Source organism: Mauremys reevesii, linkage group 11, assembly GCF_016161935.1.
Source record: "Mauremys reevesii isolate NIE-2019 linkage group 11, ASM1616193v1, whole genome shotgun sequence".
Classification (NCBI taxonomy): Eukaryota; Metazoa; Chordata; order Testudines; family Geoemydidae; genus Mauremys; species Mauremys reevesii.
Genome location: NC_052633.1, coordinates 66,662,756 through 66,687,590, shown reverse-complemented (window position 1 = coordinate 66,687,590; position 24,835 = coordinate 66,662,756). Strand labels below are relative to the sequence as shown.

Below are 24,835 nucleotides of genomic sequence, written 5' to 3'. Positions count from 1 at the left end.
CTGTAAATATGGGAGCAAAATGTAGTCTGTCTTTTTGTAAGTTTGTTTAGGCCATATAAAATGCATATTGAAAAGCAGAATATTTGATTGTATGTCTGACAGATGTGTAATATTTTTGATATGCAGAAATTACATACAAGACAATTTGTTTACATTCCAAATGCTTGTCCGTATTGTTTGTTAAATAAAAATTAAAAAATGGAGTTATAGCATTAAAACAATTTCTTTAGCAGTCATGTTAAAGACTAAGTCACTGTAAACAAATACAGCATTACTACAGAGAGTGCTTTAAAAATGTGCAATGGTGCTGCTCATGCTACAAAGTTACATTCATCTGGAGGTACTTGTTATGTCTTCATAGAATGGGGTTTTTTAATATTCATTTTGACCTAAAAATAAATCAATAAAAAAATTGAAAATGTTTTAATCATGAATCAGCCTTGTTTTGCAGCTCTTTCAGGCAAGGTGCTTATGTAACCAACCAGCTCCCATAAGAGCTGGTGACAAGAAAGCATAAGCCACTGCAGGTTCCATGAACAAGGGTTATTTCCTGTCTGATGACTAAGGGGCAAGCCCATCGTTTAGCTCTTATAGGTTCTTTGTTTTTAAGTGTATCCTCTGTGGCACTAGTCTCACATTTCACACACTCTGGTGACACTGAGCTGCAGGTTGACATAGCATCCTCATTAAATGAAGGAGAACCATCACTTGGACCTGAACACTTTCTCTATTGCTATTAGAAGTTTGCAGATATATTAAATATATCTTATAAATATATATATGAAATATCTCTTTTGCCTGTCTCACTCCATCAGTGATGTATAGGGGGCAACTTCTCACTACACTGGTGGAGAAGTTAAGGGTTTTCTCACACTCTTGTCCATTTTGGGTGCACGTCGCCACCGCCTCCTCCTCTCTCTTGCCCAATTAATGGGACTGTACATTTGCCACTCATTAAGCTGCTGAAGCCATTACTGAGTAATCAGGAGTAAGAGCTGGTAGGCTGATTTGTCTTGTGTGGTGGCCAGCTTGTTAACCATGCCATAAATCTAAGCAATGATGATGCCATGCCAAATATTTCCTCTTATTAGGCACCTCCTGAATCTTCCCACCACCAACAAAATTAGCTGTCAAGCTGTACACGGATATTCTGCATGGCCTAATAATTTATTACAACCTCCTATTTACCCTCCCACTGGTCAATTTTTTTTTTTTTTGGCATAGTCACTGTTTTGCATTATGTTCCATGCTCATTGGTAGCTATGGATCAGATCCTTTAAACTGTCCTCATGCTGAGTAGGGCCTATTCAGCCTTATGTGTGAGAACAAAAATTATATACGGTCTTTAGATTCCAAGAGGGAAGATCTTTGCATCTGGCTGAGTATGAAGCAACGAATACAATCAGTCCAAAACTGTAGACATGTTACTGTAATTTTCCTGATCTCTAAGTGGTTGGCACTGAGGAAAGGAAATACAACATCCATGAAATCCTAAGCTGTGGGATATGTCTATATTTGCATTAATTGCAGAGAACTGTAGACTTTTTTAAAAAATAAGATCACAGCTGGCCAATGGTGACATCACTTCTTGGGACTGCTGTGATTTATAGGCTTTAGTAAATGTTTAGAATAGGACAATTACACACTATGCTTTAGACCAGTAATTCTTTACAGCTGGTTACACCATAATAAAATTAAGGAGCCTAGTTTTTCTTTTGGTGTTTTGTCATGTTGCTTCTTGGACTTGGAGGGGCTTTTTCCTCAGTTAATTGTGTGTTAATGTACAAATACAAAATACTTGAAAATACTTTACCTACTGTTATAGGGTCATTACTCATCTGGTTTATAGTCAGAATGTCTTTTGAAAGAATTATTTTGAACAAGATGAACAATTAAATCTAATTGCTAACAAAAGCATTGGCTACTATGAACCAGAATATATCAAGCTTGCTTCCTAGCCTGTTTAAGTAACATTTGGGCCTGATTCTGATCTGGGTTACACTGGTGTAAATCCAGAATAAATTTATTGAAGTCAATGAAGTTAGTCTGAATTTATATTAGGGCAAATAAAATCATATTCTGACCCGTTGACGTTACACTGGCTATTCAACTTCCTTTTTTCTAAAATCACACTTAAATTTTTTTTTTAATTTTTTTTTTTACAAGCTCTTACTTTACAGACACAAGATTTGAGTCACTGTCTTTAAATGGAAGCCCAGTTTCACATATTTATCATCCCCAGCCATTTGCAGAAGGTATGGCTAGTCAAGCATGAATTTGTACTATTAAAGATGAGTAACAATCTTTGTCAAATCAGGTATCAACAATAAATTAATTACTTGTCATTAGTGGCTTAAAGTGAATCAGAGAGGCTGCCGTTCTTGTGAACCATGGTCCTGATCCTGCAGCCCTTGTCGGTATGATCCAAAGGCCCTTCAAGTCATCCACAGGAGTAGTCCCTTTGAGACTAATGGTGTGAATAAAGAAGTCATAGATTCCAAGGCCAGAAGGGACCATTGTGATCATCTAGTCTTACCTGTATAACAGAGGCCAGAGAACTTCCCCAGACTAATTTCTAGAGCAGGCCGTGCCATTCTTTTTTGGTTTGCAAGATTCACTTTGCATTTTATCTTTGCATTTGCTTTTTAATTCTTCCATTTCAGTCTCTCATTTTAGAGCAACTAGCTGAAGTTCTCTGTGTTCTGATAGCTGAGGGGGGCGGGGAAGCCCAGATGATTTACTTTCCCTGATCAGAAAATGCTACTGTACATCTAGTGCAGCTGGCCAGACTACCAAGCTTCCTAGTGCCACCTTCAGCCACGATACTGTTATGAAGTAGAGCCCTTTAAGACTTTTCTTTTCCTTGAATATAGATGAAGTCTCTTTAGGAAAAAAATCAAACTTTGTGCATAGGGAAGCTGAGCCCAGTGTGTTAGAGGTAATATAGTTCAATATGAGCAACCAGCTAGTGGAGGTAGCTGGATCTATTCAGGCATATCTTTCCATCTTGTGAGGTATTTGGAACCCCGGAGGACAATCAGGAGAAAAGGTGTATGTGTTTGGTAAACTCTACACAACATTCATGTGCCACTGTGCAAAGGGCCAGCCAAAGACTATGTACCACTTAAATCCTCAAAATCGGCCTTGTACTTGCCCCACAGAGCCTTAGATTTCTTCCCAAGTGAGAGAGGCTACAGGATAAAGTCCTATGTAACTGTAGAGGCAGGGCTCTTTATTTTTGGTTTTTATTTTCTTTAATTTTTCCCAGGAATTTATTGGTGTTTATTACTACAACAAAAAAAACAAGTGAAAATCGGTGGAAAAAACTATTAATTTTTATGGGTAAATACCTTGGTTTATTTTGCTGGATGGAAGCACAGGAGGGAAAAGTATTCAGTAGATTAATGCTTTGATGAATAGACCTCAGCGTGGCTTGCTGCAGAACTAAAAACACAATACCACATCTGAATTTAAGAAAATATATCTCCAATCCCCAAATACAAATTTTCATTTGAATAAACAATTTACTGTTGTAGACTTAGAACTATTAGCCTATAAATATTTACAGTTAATAATTTGCAATGCATACACTCAACTTCATCCTTTTCTCCTGTTTTTGTTTTCTGAAACATATTCTGATACAGATTTTTGTTTTCTTCCCGTTTTAGTGTGTCACATCTTTAAACCATTATCTGCTAACAGTTTGAAACGGGGATGTGGTGGGTGTGAGATTAATCAGTACATTTAGACACGCATGCACTTCAGAGTTTGAGTGCGTGCCTGTTTGTTTATTGTGTGTATCTTCTAGACTAATACATAGCCTACTTGAATATACACACAGATGAATGTATTCTCATAATACATATACTTCATGCAATATATTGTATTTTCCTAATAAAACAAGTTTTTTTATATATTTGAATGATTCAAAATTAGGGTGAAAATTGGAAAAAAAAAACAATACTTTTTTGTAAAACCTGTGATTTTTTTTATTTTATTTTTTTGGTAAATATCAGTTTAAACTGAAAACAAAGGGGTTTATGTACAGGTTAGTAAGGGAAGCTCATTTACTGGCCCAAGAACCTGTATTGGGAAACTGGGCTGCTTTTTTCAAAGGAATTCCAGGGATTCATGTCCCCAGGTTCCACTGAATTTGTTGAATTTCATTGGGATTTGGGGTAATTACCTTATGTTGCTTTAAAAATCCAAGCCTTAGTCTCTGTCTAGTGGCTAACTGCTCTACCATTAAGAATAAAAAGTGAGTAGGGGAAGAAAGGAAGTTTGTATGTTTAAATCTTTAATCCAAGGATTCGATAGATAGATAGTCTCTGAATAGGCAAGTCCTGCATGCATAGTAAAATTTAAGATAAAACTGAAGTACATTTCTGAGGTATTCTATAAAAACATTTCATGGATGATTTAATGAGTTTTGAGGTTTATAGCTTTTTGAAAGAAACATCACTCAGCAATTCAGGAATTTACTAGTTGATTTTATTTTATTTTTTTAAACAGACTATCAGCATCAATCGTAATAGTCTTGGTAGTAGTGAATCAATAGAAAAGCAATGTAGAAAAGAAAACATTATGTATACAGATTTACTAGAGTAATTCAAGATCCCTGCCAACATGCATTTTACAGCTCAAAAACATTTGACAAAGTAATCTTACATTCAAAATAATCCAAGGAGCAGGGACTACTTATTTATGTGTACACCTCCATTTAATTTAATGGTGAGTAGTCCCATAAATCTGTAATTAAGGACTACACCACTGAGTAAGGGTTTCAGAATGGAATCCTGAAAGCAGCGAGAAAGAAATTTAGCCTTTACCACCAGCTAATGATCTTTAAGTCAAATATCTGTTTTCTTTGCCATTTGATTCCCTACATTAATGTTACCTTCCCTCAGTTTTTCCAGTGGTAGAGCTGCAAACCAGTGGATCCAAAATAAGTTTTCCCTTTTATCTGTGAGCTTTAAAATTTCTGGATGTATAGGTAGGAGTATTAAGGGTAAATTAAAATGATGGGGGAGTTTGCAGCAAAGGTCATGTGTGTAGTGTGAAGGGGATTCATGCTGAAAACATGGTTGAGGTCACTACTCTTTGGACTTCAGGGAAAACTTTACTCACACTCCTACTAAAGGAAGGGTTTATCAGTCAATTAATGGGACTAATTTTTCTGCTTACCTTTCATGGCTAGGCTTAAGTTGAGAGGGAAAAACAAGAGCTGATCCTTTTCTATTTGTTGCTCTTGACTGGTTGCATACAAAACTGCCCAATGTCCAAGGGCTTAGAACATCTTAAGCCTCAGAGCCATGATAAAGAGGCACACGGGTAAGACTCCACAGCTGCAACATTGCCACCTATGATACCATCCAGGTCGAGGAATCGAGAACCACTGGTACCATCAAAGAGCACACGATGGAGCCTCATTCACTGGCAGTACTGTCATGACCCCATATGGATCTGCCACGTAAGCCTTCCCACATTGCTTGTCCCACCAGAGTTAGGCAAGCAGAAATATACACCACTCTAGAGAACATCTGTGTTCTCCTGGATCCACAGATGCCCCAGTCCAGATCCCCTCAACGCTCACCAGGGGGGATTTTGACAGTGTCAGGAGACAAGGGGCTATGGGAAGAGAAGTCCATCTTGAGTACTGTCTACTAGCTGTGGCTGTCCTTCAACAGGAACGACTGCACTGCCTATTGAGCCCAATCTGACCTTTTTGTCATTGGGAAAATCAGATGTGCTGGAGGAACCATCATCGATTTCACCAAGGGAGATCAGTCCAGACGTGAGATCAAGAGCTTTCTGAAACCAGCCATGTCCAACTGGGATTACCCCCTCGGGTCCAGCAGGACCCATGCCTTGGGGACTTTCACAACCCTCTTCAACCCCTCATATTAGCCTTTGGGGCTTATGAGACCTGTACAAGTGACACCCAGAGTCTGTGGTATCTAATACTGAGTCATATCACCCCTCACAAAGCAACTAGAACTTTCTCCTGAGCTCAGAGAAAAGGAGGAATATGAGCTGGTGCTGCTGCTTACTGATGAAGGTAACTTCCTCATCTCCTGATTCAGCTTCACTGTCTCCTCTCAATGACCACAGCAATTCCTGGAGCTACTATGGAGGGTGGCAGAAGAGCTCCAAATCTCTTTAGAGGAGATCCAGGACACAATATATAAACTCCTAGACAGCCTGAAACACACAGGATCCAGACAGCCAGCGCTCCCGTGAACAAAGCCATACAGGAAGCAGCTAGGGCAGCATCGTATACACCAGCAACATTCCTTGCTATCCCTCTCTAGAATTCCATAGTAGTCTAGTAGTTTTTATTATTCTTATTAGTCTGGAACCACTACTAACTTGTTCTCCATATTGGCTTCCAAAGAGTCAGTCAGATTTTACAGATATTACTTTACCTCCTAGTCTATAGTACTCAATCTCATCAAGTACTCGTCAAAGGAAAACAGTTCCCTTATGAACAAAATCTTTAGAAAGTGGCCTCTGATGCCCCACTTAAATGGCTTTATATATACTGGGCATTCAATAGAGAGAGCCTGGTTCATTAGCATGTGCAATTCTCCGTGATCTGATTAGTTCTTACAGCTTATTTGGCAGCAAACGTATAATGCCACCACAGTCCACATGCTAAATATGTGCACAGTTAACTGAGAAAGAAGCAAGAAATGGTGCAAAAGTAACAGGCTTTGCTTGTAAAGAGAAGCAGGGGTTTTATCGAGGGCACTAGATTTATCTACTGTAGCAGACTGGACTTACCCAGTGCACTAGTCTCACTCGCACTTTGGTACCTCTCAACTATTTAAATACATAATAATTCTTCTCATGCTGATGTCCCTGTCCAGCGTATTTAATTTTTGTGCCTCAGGACGATAATGGATTCCAACGTGCAGTTCCAATGGCCATAAACCAGTGACAAGCATAACAAAATGCAGTCTCCATTTGCACAGTACATAAAACTAAATTAAACAGTTATTAGTGTATTAACAATGTTCTCACCCCCGTTTTTATTGCTGTTAAACTGACAGTATCTAAACCACCCTTGCAATAGAAAGTACTGAGTGGGGGTGTCAGTGGGGTGTGTGTGTGCTGGGTCTGGGGATCAGCTTTCCTCCACTCCAGCCTTCTGTTGCTCACTTATCTCATGGTCCCTCTTGCTCTCCAGGGTGCTCTCTTTGTGACTCAGCCCTTTGGCCATGTCATTATATAGTTTTCCCCTTCCAGGGTATCATCTTGCTGGACCCAGATCATCCTCCATGACAATTCCCAGGCTGTACCACTACTTCGGGTTCCAGCCAGGGACCCTATCATCATCAGCCAAGATCTACAGCAGGGGTCGGCAACCTTTCAGAAGTGGTGTGCCGCGTTTTCATTTATTCACTCTGATTTAAAGTTCCACGTGCCAGTAATACATTTTAACGTTTGTTGACGGTCTCTTTCTATAAGTCTACAATATATAACTAAACTAAAGTTTTTAAAATGTTTAAGAAGCTTCATTTAAAATTAAATTAAAATGCAGAGCCCCCTGGACTGGTGGTCAGGACCTGAGCAGTGTGAGTGCCACTGAAAATCAGCTCGCATGCCGCCTTCGGCACCCATGCCATAGGTTGCCTACCCCTGATCTACAGAGTCTCCTCCTTGCTGCTCTTTCCCTGGGCTCTTCCTACTCTGTTTTCCACAGGCTTTCTTCCCCACAACTCCTCTGGTAAGCTCTTCCATCAGGGACAGGATCCCAGGGCTTTCTCTGCCTGAGTTTCCTCCTAGCCACCTCTCTGTGCTCAAAACGTGGCTGCTATCTCCTTACAGCCCTAGTTAACTCCCCTTCTCTCTTGGGAGTGACTGCAGACCTCAACTGTTGTCACCTTGCTGGCTTTATACAAGCTCCTGCCCAGGTGGGCTTCATCTTCAATTAGGGCTTGTCTTCACATACAGCACTGCTGCAGCATTTTAGTGAAAACACAACTACACCAAAGGGGGAGAGTCTCCCATCGGTGTAGTTAATCCACCTCTCTGAGAGCTATGTCGAGAGAAGCCCTCTTGTCAACATAGCACTGTCTACAGGGCAGGTTAGGTCAGCAGAACATCACCTCTTGGGGTGTGGATTTTTCACACCTCCAAGTGATGTAATTATACTGATATAGGTCTGTAGTGGAGACCTGGCCTAGGCTTTTGCAGATCCTGACTCACCTCCAGGTGCAGCCTATAAGGTTAATTGTCCATTAAACTAATGTGGGGTAGACTTCCTGTCAGAGAGGTTTTTGATTTTTTTCCCCACCTACTTAGGAGCTCTAACGTGACCATCTATTTCAACAAGAGAAGCATTATAGTATGAAATAATTAATAAGGCTGCTATTCTGTCATGGACATCACGGAACCTCTGCAGCTGCAGCAGCCAATGCGGCTGGCCCCAGGGAGCACCCCAGTGGCGGCGGTCCCGGGGGCAGCTGCTGTAGTGGACCTGGGGAGCACTCGAACATCGGTCCCGGGGGCCCATGACTAAATCCTAGCCTTAATCATTAGCGTGCAGTGATGGGCAGGAAAGTGAAGTATGTAAAAATGGCATTTTCTTACTCAGCAGACAAGCACCCCGGCTTTATTCAGAGTCACATCTTCTGACACCATGAGTGACTGCTTCAGTGAGTTACACTGCTGCAGAATTTGGCCCTGAGTTTACAGTTGTTTTGGGCATGTTCTACTACTTTTGACACCTGGTAGCCGGCTCTGCACAGCCAACAAGGCTCCAAGGTCCTAATTCAGCAAAGCACGTAAGTACATGCTGAAATCCCACTGACTTCAGCGGCACTTCAGTCTGTGCTCAAGTGCTTTCCTAAATAGGGATGGGCTTCATCATGTTTTTAAGTGGCTTGCTGAATCAAGACCTGAAAGCCAGATCTGGATCCCATTTTGGCTTGTGAGAATTGTTAAGCAAGTTCCAATACAGGGTCAACTCTGCCCGCAGTAGAGCTGGCTGAACATTTTCTGATGGAACAGGCTGGTGGGCTGCCTCGGAGTCCTGGATCCTCAGATGCCAGGCTGCCTGCCTGGCAGATGCATGAGCTGACTGAGCTACCTGGGAAGTTGGGCAGTCAGTTCCCCACCTGGCTGGCTCCCTGAGCCACCCACGGGACGGAGGACTGGGCAACCAGTTCTATTGTACCAGTAACCTTCTCATGTGCATATTGCTGCTACAGTCTCTGTTCAGCCTTACCTGCTAATCAGTAATAAATAAAATATGAATGTTATTCAAAAGACACAATATTCTTTCTCTGTCTTGGTGAGTTACTATTATACAGAGCTACATTTCCATCCCATTCAATTATAATCTTATTTGATCTTACAGTACCTAATAATGTTTTCCAGCCCTGCTAAGGCTACTTTCTATCTTTCTGAATTGAATTACGGCTATAACATCATAACTCTACTTATGCAAAGTTTGTTGTGGATATTATTATATTCAAGGGCAAATTGCTTTAGGGACCCAGAGTTCTCTGAATATAAATGAAGTGTTTATAGTACAATCTTATTAATAAATAATGCTTTTATTTATTGTAATTGTTTAAATGGCGTCTACTGAAATTTCCGGTCTTGTGATGTGATTAGCTTGGAATGATTTTCCCTCTCTGGAAATATTTGAATACAAACAAAGTCTGGTGATGTGTTCAATTACAGTAATGTAGGGAACTAAAGGGATTATGCCTACTAGGAATACATTAATGTGGTTTTTCGGTTCATTTTTCCCCAGTGAACAGGAAATAAAATAAATAGAGACGAAAAGCCCAGAAGCAAGACCTTTATTATTGGAATGGCTTGTTACATGATAATCGAAAATAGCCCATCTTGTTTAATTTCTACAAATCCAGGATTGATGGCGCTGAAAATAAAAATACACTTATAACTTGTCAATCTCATTGGAGCTTGTTACTTTGCAGACAGACTGAGATGCAGTGTGAAGATTAGAGACATTAAGTATTTTGCATGCCACAGTTGTTGTAGCAAATGCATTTATTAGTTGTGAGGTTCATTATGTGATATTATTGGGTTTCTTCACATTTTTGTAAGGTCCCAGAGAATGAAACACTGTTGCTCTAAGGAACAACCCCTTCTGCCTCCAGAATGGACTCTTGAGAAAATTTCAACAGAGAAACACAGGAAAACATGTGAACAAAGAAATAAACTGTTTCACGGCCGTTCTTTATCACCTTGACCACACTCCCACCTCAACTGTGCTAGCAACAACAGCATTGAAACCAGGGAAGCAGTGACTGTATTACCAACTCTCACAATTTTGTTATGCGAGTCACAATATTTAGTGTTTTTCTTGAAGTCCCAGATGCTAGGCTCACCTTATCATCTGCGAACGTCAACTTTCATTTAAAAACAGTAAGGTTCTTGATATCATGGTTGTGGACAAAAGCTTGAAAGTGTGACCTCTTCAAGCTCTAACAAAAACACAAACACCTAATCAGTGTTCTGATTTTTAAGCCACTGTCATGATTTTGGGGGATCTGATTCATGTTTTGTAAATATTTGAGGTGAAATGATGGCCCTAACTTCCATAATGGAATGGAATAATGGCCAAAACGTCCATTGATTTCAACAGAGCCAGAATTTTACCTTTGGGGTGAAACACTGTGTGAGAAACAGTAGGGCACAGAGGCTGGGGGAGTTTTCAGAGCTTCCTGCAGCGGGGGTAGAAATCTGGGAATGGGTCTGACCCGGCCCCAGATGCCATGCAGAGGAAGAAGTAGTCCTGTTTTCCCCAGCCCAGCTGTGACTAGTGGCTGAGCCTGGCACAGGGTAGGAGCCACCAGCTGCGTCTTCCCCAGTCCTGCCTCCTGCCCCACAATGATTTACCTCTCTGCCAGGCGCCTTGGGCACCCAAAACGTGCACAGTGGTGCAGAATTCCCCTAAATCATCCCAGCCAGGGCTTTGTCAAGCCGGGCCTTAAACACCTCTAAGGAAGGAGAGTCCACCACCTTCCTAGGTAACCCATTCCAGTGCTTCACCACTATCTGAGTGAAAAAGTTTTTCCTAATATCCAACCTAAACCTCCCCCACTGCATTATTATTATTTATATAACGTTAAAACTCCACCAGGCACTTTACACACAGCGGGGGTGGGGGGGAGGGGCTGTCCACAAGCACCTGATGAGGGAGTGTTAGGAACACAAGTCCCATTGAAAGCCATCAACTATTGGGGGCCCTACTCCAGGGCCCCACCTTTTACAGGCATTTGTGGCAACTTTTCCAATATCTGGAACTTTATTAGCATCACAAATCGCTGACAAGGTGAACTACCGCCCCACCCCCACAGAGCAAGGGCGGTCCCGTCTCACCCCACAGAGCAAGGGCGGCTCGCCAAGCCCCACCCCCACAGAGCAATGGCGGTCCCTTCTCACCCCCACAGAGCAATGGCGGCTCGCCAAGCGCCCCCCCAGCAATGGGGACCCAACTCCATCTGAGCAACCGCGCCCTTGCGACCACCCCATATCACCGGAGAGCAACGGCAGCTCGACCATCTCCTCAGTCCTCACCCCGCCGCCGAGCACCGGCCGGCTGATTACGCAGAGTCACGTGATATCCCCTCGTCCTGCCATTGATTGCTGCGGGGGCGCGTCGCTGGTTCCCACAATGCTTTGCGGCAGGCGGACGTGGTCCTGCTGCCGATGCCGCGGCCCCGGTGAGGCAGGTAGCTCGGAACGGTCTCCTACGCCTCGCAGAGCAGTTGCCTAGCAACAGACCTAGGCCCGCCTGACCACCCGGCCGTGCGGGCTGCGCGGAGGCGGCTCAGGTGGGAACTGGGGCCGGGAGAGGCAGCCCCCGGGGGCGGGGCGCCCCTCCCCCATGGGCCCGGGCACAGGTATGGGGCAGGAACAGGGCTGGGTCTCCTCCTCCCGGGGTCCCCGGGTGCAGGGATAGGGATGGGCTCCTCCCCCACCCCGGGGCCTGGGGGGCAGGAATAGGGATAACGATGGGCTCTTTCTCGGGGGCCGGGATAGGGACGGGTCCCGCTCCTGGTGCCCGGGTACCAGACTGTGGGGGACAGGGGATGTGGGGGCTATTGCAATGGAGGAATTATTCCACCTGCCACTTGCCTTTCAGAGATAGGGAGGCATAACCCTGCCCACGACCTCTTCCCTGTAGTGTAAGGTTGTGGCAGGGGCTAGGCGTGAGTACAAATGCTGCTCTACAAAACAGCTGTGACCCCTGTTTCCTCCCCACTCCTCCTTCCATGGACAGAGTGCCACGTGTAACGTATGGGTGCAACACAGGTGTGTCTGTCTGTTGGATAGCTGCTGTAGCCAAAAGGTTTTGTTTTTTTTAGTGTGCCCCATTGAGAAGGAGGCAGTCTCCCCCCCGCCCCCTCCGTGATGTGGGTTATCCCTAACACCTCAAGATCAGGTTATTGTACTGCACTCTACATGGAGTCACACAATGACATTACTTGGAAATGGAAACGAGTGCTGAACTGGGTAGCCTGCTTATTAAGCATTAAGTTATGCTTAAGTTATTAAGCGTAACTGAAGTTCATTACAACATAGTTCCAGGATCTTCATTGGCTGTTAATAGACTTCTGCATGGAGACCCTCGGCTTTGGTGCTAACCTTCAAAGCATAAGTGGTCTGAGCCCTTGTAACCTGGGAGATTGTTCTGTCCCCATTTTTATGGTACTGGTGCAATCTGTTAAAGTGCTCAAACGAAAGCTTCCTTGTTACAAACAGAAGGAAGCTGGTGATAGCGCATTCTAGGGTTCCTTAACTTTAGTATGCAATTTCCCCCTCTATTTGGGTTTGCCAGAAGCTAGATCGGGGTGGGCAAACTTTTTGGCCTAAGGGCCACATCTGGTTGGGGAAACTGCATGCAAGACCATGAATGTAGGGTGGGTGTGGGAGGGCGTGCGGTGTGCAGGAAGGGGCTCAAGGCAGGGGGTTGGGGTGCAGGAGGGGTGTGGGGTGGGGCAGAGAGTTGGGATGCAGGAGGGGTAATAATAATAATAATTGGAGAGATACCAATCTCCTAGAACTGGAAGAGACCTCGAAAGGTCATCGAGTCCAGCCCCCTGCCTTCACTAGCAGGACCAAGTACTGATTTTGGTGCAGCAGGAAGCTCAGGGCAGGGTGTTGGGTGCAGGAAGGGGCTCAGGGCAGGGGGTTGGGGTGTAGGAGGGGGCTCAGGGCAGGGGGTCGGGCTGCGGCAGGGGGTCGGGGTGCAGGAGGGGTTCGGGGTGCAGGCTCCGGCCCTTTGCTGCTTAACCTGGAGCGGCCCTGGGGTGGCAGCAGTGCAAAGCAGGGCTAAGGCAGGCTCCCTGCCTGCCCTGGTCTCACGTCGCTCCCAGAAGCAGCCGGCATCACGTTTCTGCAGCCCCGGAGGGTACGAGGGGGACAGAGGGCTCTGCATGCTGTAGCTGTACCTGGCCTGCGGGTACCTCCCCTGAATCTCCCATTAGCCGTGGTTCCCCATTCCCGGCCAATGGGAGCTGTGGGGGGGCAGTGCCTGCAGGTGAGGTAAGCGTGCGGAGCCCTCTGCCCCGCTAGAGGCCATGGTGCCGGCTGCTTTTGTGAGCGGTGCGGGGTTGGCAGTCCCGCGGGCTGGATCCAAAGCCCTGATGGGCCGGATCTGGCCCACGGGCCGTAGTGTGCCCACCCCAGATCTAGAGCATACAATGTAAAGCTTTTATACAGTTAAGAAAATAAACTAATAAATAGAAAATTGTGAAACAGTTAAGGCTGATACACATGACATGACACAAACCCAGAAAAGTCAAGAAAAGGAGACGTTAACCCACCTTACAATACATAACAACATGCACACACCTTACTGTTCCCACAAGTTCTGTACACCTTATCTCTGCTCTCTCAATCAGCCCTTCGGCAGGCAGCAGTCTACCAAATTATCCCATCCATTAGTTGTGGCTGTTTAGTGTAATAAGTTCATGTGCTGGAAGGGGATAATTTGGAAAATGAGGTGCTGGAAGTCTAGCATATGTTGGAGAGCAGAGACTACCCGTTGCACCAGATCTACTCAGAATTCATCTCTGTTTGTTTTTGTGAAGCTAGGCAATGTGTTGTGTTTTTTGTTTTTTTGTTTTTAAAGGTGGTACTGCCATGAATGACACTCATCAACAGCCCAATTTCCAACAGTTTGTATTAAAAATGTATGCAAAGGAGTCAAACAAAAATTGCCGTGAAAATTCAGACTATAAAACTAACACCGTGTCATCTTCACATAGGGGATATATACCTCATATTAAGGCTCATTTCAGAACATAGCTCTGAATATGGAGTTGTAACCACGTGCCTCCATATTAAAAACAATTACCAGTTTCCTCTTCTCAATAGAAGAAACTGGGATTAGGTCATGGACCCCACAGCCACATATTCCTACTTCCCAGGGGTCCTGCAATGGAAACAGCAGGCTTTCAAGTGAGTAAAGTACTTTTCACAAATTTGTGAAGGGTGGGAGACTCACTGTTATATTTGTAAGGAAAGTGAGGTCCCTTGAGCTTAGGATAGTCTGAGGTAGAGAGTATCTGAGGAAAAAATACTAAATATGTAAGGGATTGAGTGCAGATTAATACCTAAACTTTTGGATGGATAGATAGAAGTGACATTTAAAGATAATATTACTTTATAGAAATATTTCTTCATCACATTTTCCTATGTGCACATATATACACACGCACAAAAAACTGCTTGCTGTAGAGAAATATTTAATATTTTTGGTTGGCTGAATAAAATATCCCTTGTTTTTTAATTTCAATCATCCTGTTATAGGAAGGATTAGTACATTTTGTTTAGTGGTAAATTTTCATGACAGTTTTGCAATGCTGAATTGCATACAGTTAAAATATGTGTATTTATTAATTTCTCTACATTCATATGCTCTTGTAGCCACAGTGTGTTTGGTGACCGTATTTTTGTTTGTTTTTGTTTTTAAGATAAATGACAACTTTTTATACAGTCTTCTGACATTGTTCTTCGGAGACTAAGAAGAAATAAATGTATTCATTGGATGGCTTAATAAGAAATATTATTAAAAAATGATATTAAAAAAAGACTGTCTAAACAAAGTTTTGTTTTTCTGTCATTTCATAATGCATGGAAGACAGCTGGCAGGTTTCAGGGAGGTTTATCCTTTAAAAGAGGGACTAATTTGCCTTGATATAAATAGCTTTCATTTAATCTGAATCCCTATTTATCTAGGATTTATGAGAATATTTTATTTACAAAATAAATATGTAAAATAGATAACTTAGATCTAGAAGAAGGATTTTATCCTCTCTCAGTTCTGCTGTCTCTATTATTGATATTGGCTATTTATATTCTTTGCCCTTAATTCTGGGAGTAAAACAATGATTGAATGGAAATTAGGTTCAGTATTTAATATATGGGCAATGGGAGAGTTTTGGAGAGATAAATATAGCATTATGTAATCCTACCTACTTGATATTTTTGCACTCCTCCTTTTTCCCCATAAGAGATTAGGAATAAATGAAGTAACATTTATTAAATTAATCACAGCAATCAGAGAGCTTTATTACTGTAGTTCATTTGTCCCTCTTCCTGCCAATATAGGACCGTTCTTCATAATATACTATTCAGCCTAGTTTTAAATGACTGAAGGGATGGGTCTTTGTCCTCTTCACTTTGGAAATCTGCATAGTCAAATAGAAATGGTTTTAAATCCCATTTTTAAATCATGTGATTAATCACACTGTTAAACAATAATAGAATACCAGTTATTTAAATATTTTTGGATGTTTTCTACATTTTCAAATATATTGATTTCAGTTACAACACAGAATACAACATGTACAGTGCTCACTTTATTTTTTTATTACAAGTATTTGCACAGTTAAAAAACAAAAGAAATCGTATTTTTCAAGTCACCTAATACAAGTACTGTAGAGCAATCTCTTTATCATGAAAGTTGAATGTACAAATGTAGAATTATGTACAAAAAAACCTGCATTCAAAAATAAAGCAATGTAAAATTTTAGAGCCTACAAGTCTACTCAGTCCTACTTCTTGTTCAGCCAATCACTCAGACAGCTTATTTACATTTGCATGAGACAACGCTGCCCGCTTCTTATTTACAGTGTCACCTGAAAGTGAGAACAGACGTTCACTGTTGTAGCCAGCGTCGCAAGATATTTACATGTCAGATGCGCTAAAGATTCATATGTCCCTTCATGCTTCAACCACCGTTCCAGGGGACGTGCTGATGATGGGTTCTGCTCAATAACAATCCAGAGCAGTGAGGACCAACGCATGTTCATTTTCATTATCTAAGTCAGATGCCACTAGCAGAAGGTTGATTTTCTTTTTTGGTGGTTTGGGTTCTGTACTTTGTGCATCGGAGCATTGCTCTTTTGAGACTTCTGAAAGCATGCTCCACACCTCGTCCCTCTCAGAGATTTTTGGAAGGCACTTCAGATTCTTAAATCTTGGGTCAAGTGCTATAGCTATCTTTAGACATTTCACATTGGTATCTTCTTTGCATTTTATCAAATTTGTAGTGAAAGTGTTCTTAAAATGAACATGTGCTGGGTCATCATCCGAGACTGCTATAACATGAAATGTATGGCAGAATACAGGTAAAACTGAGCAAGAGACATACAGTTCTCCCCTAAGGAGTTCAATCACAAATGTAATTAACACTTTTTCTTTTAACGAGTGTCATCAACATGGAAGCAGGTCCTTTGGAACGATGGCCGAAGCATGAGAGGCATATGAATCTTTGGCGCATCTGGCATGTAAATATCTTGTGACGCCAGCTACAACAGTGCCATGTGACACCTGTTCTCACTTTCAGATGACATTGTAATTAAGAAGTGGGCAGCGTTATCTCCTGTAAATGTAAACAAACCTGTTTCTCTTAGCGATTGGCTGAACAAGAAGTAGGACTGAGTGGACTTTGTTTTGTTTTTGAGTGCAGTTATGTAAAATAAACCCCTACATTTGTAAGTTGCACTTTCATGATAAAGAGATTGCACTGCAGTACTTGTATAAGGTGAACTGAAAAACTATTTCTTTTTTATCATTTTTACAGTGCAAATATTTGTAATCAAAGATAAAAAGTGAGCATTGTACACTTTGTATTCTATGTTGTAATTGAAATCAATATATTTGAAAATGTAGAAAAACATCCAAAATATTGAATAAATTTCAATTGATATTCTATTGCTTAACAGTGCGATTAATCGTGTTTAATTTTTTTGAGTTAATCACGTGAGTTAACTGTGATTAATCGACAGCCCTAGTTTATACCCTTTAAATAATTATAAACTGTTGAAGGTAGACAAATTCGTACTGGAAATAATGCATACGTTTATAATGGTGAGAGTAATTAACCATTGGAACGATTTACCAGGGGTCGTGGGAGATTTAAAATCAAGATTGGATGTTTTTCTGAAAGATCTGCTCTAGGAATTATTTTTGGGAAGTTCTGTGGCCTGTGTTTTACAGGAGGTCAGACAAATGAGCAGATAAGTAATTTTACTTTTAGAGAACCACATAATGCTTGTCTTGCTAAACTTTTGATCATTTTGATATATCTGCTGAAACTTTTAAGAGTTTGGACATCTATCTATCTGTCTGTCTGTCTTTTTAATTCTTGACAAAGGTTGCAGGGGTGTGTTTTAAAATGTCTGCTATGATTTGCCACCTTTTGTTTCATGAATATTTTAATAAAATCCTTTTGTTATATTGTTTTGTACATGCAGACCAAGCAAGTTACAGAATATATAATTGTTGGAGAAAGTTGAGAGCAGCATTACATCAGGGCCAAAAAGTAAAATTTTAGTTTGAATAGGAATCACTTGATGTTACATTTATTTTATTCTTCCCCATCCCTGCCTCAGAGGTTAGATCCCATGTATCTTAAAATAATTATACTTTGTCCTTTTATGGTAGTTCATTCATGGTTTTCACATGCTTTACAAGCATTATTTATTTTAAACTTCTCAATACTTGTGTATGGCGGATATTGTTATACACATTTTACAGATCAATAAACTCAGACCCAAATAAGAGAGAGAGGGTTTCATGGTTAAGACACTAGACTGTGACTCAGGAGACCTAGGTTTCATTTTTGGCTCTGCCACATGTTTCCTATGTTACTTTGGTTAAGTTAAGTCGGTCTCCATTCAGCAAAGTACTTAAACTTGTGCCTAACTTAAAGCATATGTATAGTCCCACTGAATTCAGTAGAACTAGTCACATGCTGATAGTTAGGCACTTGTTTAAATTTTTCCTTGGTCATGGCCTTATTCTCTCTGTATCTCAATTCCCGATCTATAAAATAGGAATAATAAAACTCCTTTGTCTGTCTTGCTTATGTAGACTTTAAGCTCTTTTGGCAAGATCTTATCTTTGTCTCACTGATCAAGAGTATGTGGTATGTATAGTGCGTAGCACTATGATCTTGATCTCAGTTGCTGCCTCTAGGCACTACTGTAAAACAAACAATAATTAAAAAAATAGCAGGGCCTCAATCTCAGAGTCTCTAAGTGCTGTGGTAATTCGAATAATACATATTAATAAGAGAAGTCAAAAGTCTGATTCTGTGACCTGTTTGTGAGTCCGAGAGACTGGTAGGGACTACTCAACAGGACTTCTTGTGTGAGTTTAGGTTCAAGGCTAAACCCTTTGTGACTTGCTGTGTATTAAGGCTGAACCAGGCATATAATCCATCAGCCTTGATTGAGAGTTACCTCATCTAGCCACCAGATAGTAATGGTTCTGGCTGCATATTCAATTTTTGTTTATTTGTTTTAATTTTGCCTGATCTGCATTTCTGAATGTATTTGTTTTGTTTTAGGTTTTCACTAAATCTGTTGGCAATGTCTATGATCTTATCTGCCTCAGTGGTCCGTGTTAGAGATGGGCTCCCGCTATCTGCCTCTACAGATTATGAGCAAAGCATGGGAGTGCAGCAATGTAGAAAATATTTTAAAACACTCTCGAAGAAGCTTGCTCAGCTTCCTGATAGATGTGTGCTGAAAGCTGGCCAGTATAATATAAAGTAAGAATTTCTTTTTTTATCCTTGTAACATTCCTGAGTGGTGTTTAGTTAACAGTTGCAGTGTAGAGGTAATGAATTAAATTAAGAATAACTATCAATAATTATTTTTGTATTTTGGAAATTGAAAGTTAAGACACGATAGACTTTAAAGACGTTTATATTCTGGTAGAAATCCTAGTTTGATGTAACCTACGTTGTTATAAATATTTAAATTATTGACCTACTAGAGTCTTGCAAGATTAAGCATTTTTAAGATTTATTCCATTATCCTCTTGGTTTCAAGGTAGCGTGTGGCATTAAAAGCCCCAGGAGCTCAGGAGACGTGTGATTAGTCCTTGGATATTCTTTGTTATGGTAGTTCAAGGAAATTATGATAGTTTTTGTTTTCTTTGTCTGATCTGAATTATCAAAATATAAAATGAATGTAAAATTACTACCTTTTCAAATCATAGGTCTGCATATAAAAATGTGTTATAGAATTGGGGCCAGATTTTTACAGATATGTACGTGGCTAACTCATTGAAATCAGTAGGAGTCAGTGGTCTAGATACTTTTAAAATCTGGGCCATAGAGTCTAACCTGCATGCCTTGTTCACCTAACATTACTATTGACTTCAGTGGGAGCATTGCATATGTAAAGAATACAGGATTTGCACCCTTACCTTAATTTGTAATACCAATAGCAAATGTTAATTTGGATAGGGACCATGTTTTCCTACATCTGTAAAGCACCTGGCTCAGTAGAGCTTCCGTCCTGATTGGAATATGCTAGCTGCCTCCATAATATAAATAATAATAATAATATGCTATATTGCTAATAATATGCTAATATGCCATATATATATATATATGGCGGAAATATTCCATGATTAAATGTGCACTGTTGAGATAAACATCTTATCATTAACAGCCTAGTTTATTAATAAACAGTTACTTAGTAAACACCAAAATCTAATTTACTTTTCATCTTTTATGTACTTTACTCGCTTGGACAGTGAAACTAAAGTTTCCCTTATGGGTCTCATGCATTAACACATTGCTATTACATTTCTTTCCAGTACTTAAGGTAACCCTTTACATCGCCTGAACCCTCTATCTTTTCTATCCCTCGCCAATTTTTTAAGTTGTACTCATATTTTAAAAAATCTTGAAAATATTTATTAAAAGTTTTGTAAAAGCATTTTCCTATGTATGTCTGTGCTTTTCTATAATGCTCATCAGTGTAATTTTGTGTTCTCATGAACATATGCAGGATGTATCAATGAGGTAGAGAAAGTAGAATTGTCCCAATTTACGGAGATGGGGAATTGCAACACAGAAAAAGGAAAGTGCCTGAAGTCTGTAGCAGAGCTTTGAGTAGAATCCAGGGGGCCTGAAGTCCATCCAGCATATTCACAATGGTGCCACTGATTCTCCTAAAACTTTTTTGTTTTTGATTTTTGCCAGGCTTAAAATTTGGATCTAAAGTATTTGACAGTGCCCTTGAATATTGGCAGGGGCGGCTCTAGCAATTTTGCCGCCCCAAGCACGGCGGCACGCCGCGGGGGGGTGCGCTGGCGGTCGCCGGTCCCGCGGCTCCAGTGGACCTCCTGCAGACGTGCCTGCGGAGGGTCCTCTGGTGCCGCGGCTCCGGTGGAGCATCCGCAGGCACGCCCTCCCGGTGACAGGCAGAGCGCCCCCTGCGGCATGCTGCCCTGCATATTGGTGCTATGTAGTTAGTATAACAATGCAGAATGTATTCTTTTCCTCCATTGTAGTTTTGAAACAGGAAACTTCTTGGATTATCCTGAAATAGTTATCTGATTATAATGTTCACTTTTCAAATACTTCTTGATATGTATTTTATTTTGGAGGTTTTTTTTTTTTTTTTTAAAGGTATCACTCGCTAGAAAGGTGTTTCTGTGGGAAAAGAGTTAAGGCAGGTCTACACTACACAGTTAATTATGTCAGTGTGTACACTACAGCCTTCCTTCTACCAATGTAAGCGCCCTACTACACTGATATAATAACTAAACCTCCACGAGAGGCGTGAGGCTTATGTCGGTGTAGTTAGAACGACACTGTGTCCCGTGCATTGGCTGTCTTATCAATTTCACGGCATGAGCTGTGCAATTAACACGAAAGCCCCCACTTCCCTGGAGAGCTGAGTAGCTGGACCTTACTCCCCACCGGGAGCTGGGCCAGAGGTCAGGGTGGCTTTGCGACCCCATTCCTTGCTGTGAGTTTAACAGTCTAATCAGTTTCACAACTCCTTGAGCTGTGAAATTGACAATGCTGCAGAGCTCCTAGTGGGCAGGTGGGAGATCTGGAGGGGGGAAGTAGCCAGGACAGCTGGACACCTCTCTGCAGTGGCGAGAAGCCTTAGTTGGCTTCCCCCTGCTCTTGGCGGGGGATGGGTAGGGGAGAAGCCTTGGGAGGCTTTCCCCCCGCTCCTGGCGGAGAATGGATAGGGCAGAAGCCCAGGGGCTGGTGGGGCGGCCCACCAGAAGCTTGCGGAGCAGCCAGCTTCTGGCAGGGAGCTGCCAGCGGAGTTGAGAGCCCCACACTGCTGCTCTTAAGTCAGTGGAAGCGCTCTGGTGAAGCGCTTACATTTATAATGGTGAGAGTAATTAACCATTGGAACAATTTACCAGGGGTCGTGGGAGATTTGTCCATTATTGGCAGTTTTAAAATCAAGATTGGATGTTTTTCTGAAAGATCTGCTCTAGGAATTATTTTTGGGAAGTTCTATGGCCTGGGTCGGCGTTTACAGTGGAAGCGCACCATTGACCCAAGCAGGGTAGCATGGACACCCACCACTACAGCAGTTGCTGAGGTGGCTGTAAGTTGACCTGCACCTCTCAGGATCAGGCCACAAACAGCCTGAACTTTTCCAGTTTAAATTTGTCTGATTCTTTGATTCAGCATGGTTGGCAGGCTCAGCTCAAGAAAGGTTCTTACAAAAGCAGGTCAGAAGAGCAGTGGCAGTTCTGCATGAAGAATCTTGTGCAACACCTAACTTTACTAATTCTGGCTCTAGCCAGTGTTGCCTGTCTTTCACTTTCATGAGCATGAATTTAACCAAAATTAAAAGGTCAGGGATTTAATGTCGTTCCCCCCCAACCATTCAGCATACTGAATTTAAAAAAACCAAACACATTAGCATTAGAAATATTTGATGTGGCTGCTTAATGGTAGCTATTGTATTCTAATAACTTCTGTGGCTCACTGATGTAACTGTTTAATGTTATAACTATTACAACATATGAGTAAAGGTTTAGCCTCTCGGTTTGTTTTAAAAACATCCCCACTAATTATCCTCTTCCCCCCTCCCCAAAATTTGTACTTTTACCTTTATGTTTTGCCACTCATTGTAGCTGTGCTTGAGATGACACAAAAAGAACAGTTTTTACAAAACAAATGTACACAGTGGCTGATATTTTTATCTCTGTGAATTAAGATAAATGCAAGCAATGAAACCTAAGCTATACTTGTTAAGGTAGAGCAAATATCGATTCTGTGTGCGTAAATGCAAATGAAAAAGTCAATATTTCCTCTCAGAAGTTAATGATCATTGCTTTAACTAATTATGCACAAAAATATAGCACTGTGGTTTTGACTTTATTAATAAACTTCAGTAGTTAATCTTGATACATCTATAATTTCTTTGACAACTGATAAACTTTAAAGAACTGGACATCACATGTAATCAAAGATTTTATATGTTTACCATCTATTATTAAGACTCTGTTAAAATCTTGATATATAATGATTAGGTTGATTTATTTTAAGCTGTATATGACAGATACTTCAACTAATTTTGAAACTTCTGTTTCATGAACCAATAATCAAATACAATAATTTGTTAACATCTAAGTGAAATATGTATAGGTATATACCAAATGTTAAATTGGAAGCGGGGGAGATTTTCCTGTCTCTGGTCATTTGCATCTCCATGTCTGGTTACTGATGAAACATTCTTTCTATGGAAGAGTTTAATACCCTCACTTATTAAAAAAAAAAATAATAATAATAATTCTGAAGAGCAGTTTTTTGCCTTTGGAATGCACCAGATGGCATGTTCTGCATTTATTCTAAATGTGCCATTCCCAGGAGAGGATACCCATGTGTTTCCCACCCCCAACGATTTTATCATAATCTCCCTCTCGTCCACACGTTAGTCCATTGCAACACACTATACACTTTTATATGTATAGCATAGCTTCTCATTCATTAATACAATTCTGTTTAAAAGAAAGACATTATCTAAAAGTAATTTTTCCCTAAAACAATCTCTGGCTTTTTCAATAAATATTAATGTCTTCATTACCCCATAGACATTTTTTGCTTCTCTGTTTATGGCATATGGAACCAGTCTTGCAAAGCTGTAAGTTACATGGACTTAATTTTGAAATTTTAAAACCATTTTTTAAATTATAGTTTTATTAGCTCTCTGGGAGTGAGCTACATGATGCTGTGCACTGAAAATTACCCCAATGTTCTGGCTTTCTGCTTCCTGGATGAGCTTCAGAAAGAGTTCATCACCACGTACAATATGATGAGGACAAATACTGCCATCCGGCCATACTGTTTCATAGAGTTTGGTAAGGATCTGACTGCTTACTACAATAACTCTTTCAAACCTAACTCAAATTCAACTAACTATTTTAAAGAACGTACAACTTAAAACATACAAATCACAAATATTCAGCCAAGATTATGTTTAGTTAGCTTTAGGGTGATTGAGGGCCTAATCCAGCTCCCATTAAAGTCATTAGAAAGATTCCCATAGTCTTTGGTAGGAGTTGAATCTTTCCATTAACTTCAATAAATTTTTGATCAGGTTCTGCGTGAACAAATGTGGATGAGTTTAACTTCTGCCAGTTAGTAATATGTTGAGATGTTTGACCTTATACGTGTATCAAAATACTGAACCTATAAAGATATTGAGCTTTGTAAGCCATTTCCAAACTAAAAAATCCTAGTTGTATGTTTGTTCTTCACTGTGTAATAGTTTTGTTCAATGCAAAGAAAGGAAGTGAAGATTTTGATTTGCTGTATGCATTGAATTTTCTGTGATTCAAGCTTCAAATACCTACTACATGTGGCATTACTTGTAGCATCTCTTGTGGTTTCTGCTGATATCTGCAGTGGCTTAAAAATTATACCTTCATTTGGAGGTAAAAGAAACTAGTTTTATTTATTCTAACAAAATACATTTTAGACAGAGTAAAAGGAATACAAGGTGCAGAAAAATGTGTTACCTACTAAATTCATTCAATTTTCCAATGCAGCTGATCCAGTCTGTTTTTTAAAGGTGTCCTTTAGAATAACCACTGCTTGCTTTCTTCCTTTTCTCCATCCTTCAATGTGTTTTCCTAGCTGTTAGTTTAGAAAGTAATTTCATTATATTGGTGTGTTCACTGCTGAGGAGAGAAGATATAATGAAAGTATTCAGCCCTAATATTTTGCAATTTAAGTCACATTTTAGAATTAAGTGCATTTATAGCTGAAAAAAAATTACTTTATTTTATAAGAATATATGCTAAATTGAGAGAGAAGCTAAAACTAGTGAAATACATCCATTATATTAACAGTGCTTTCAGTATCATGCCATGTAAGTCATTAGTTTATTCACAGTCGTTAAGTAATTAGATTTCTAGAGCTTAATTTTTTATATTGCAGAAAGAATTAGTCCATGATATATTAGTCATAAAACAGAAATAGTATTAGAATGTTCCAAGATAAATGTAAGAATTTCAAATAATAAATTTAAATTTGTATTTTAGAAATATATGGCCCATA

At 40.7% G+C, this 24,835-nt stretch overlaps 1 protein-coding gene across 7 annotated transcripts in view; it reads left to right on the top strand.

Moving 5' to 3' along the window:
• The first annotated feature begins 11,454 nt into the window (after positions 1–11,454).
• Positions 11,455–24,835, top strand: part of SEC22A (SEC22 homolog A, vesicle trafficking protein) — a 46,857-nt gene continuing 33,476 nt past the window's right edge. For 4 of the 7 annotated variants that reach the window (XM_039495160.1, XM_039495157.1, XM_039495158.1 and 1 more), the window contains exons 1-3: positions 11,455–11,705; positions 18,848–19,051; positions 23,471–23,634. In XM_039495160.1, coding sequence (XP_039351094.1) covers positions 11,692–11,705; positions 18,848–19,051; positions 23,471–23,634 — 382 coding nt within the window. In that variant the 5' untranslated portion in view covers positions 11,455–11,691. Of the gene's footprint in view, positions 11,886–18,847; positions 19,052–23,470; positions 23,635–24,835 lie in introns of all 7 variants that reach the window. The other 3 variants (XM_039495154.1, XM_039495156.1, XM_039495155.1) reach the window with 3 other exon arrangements.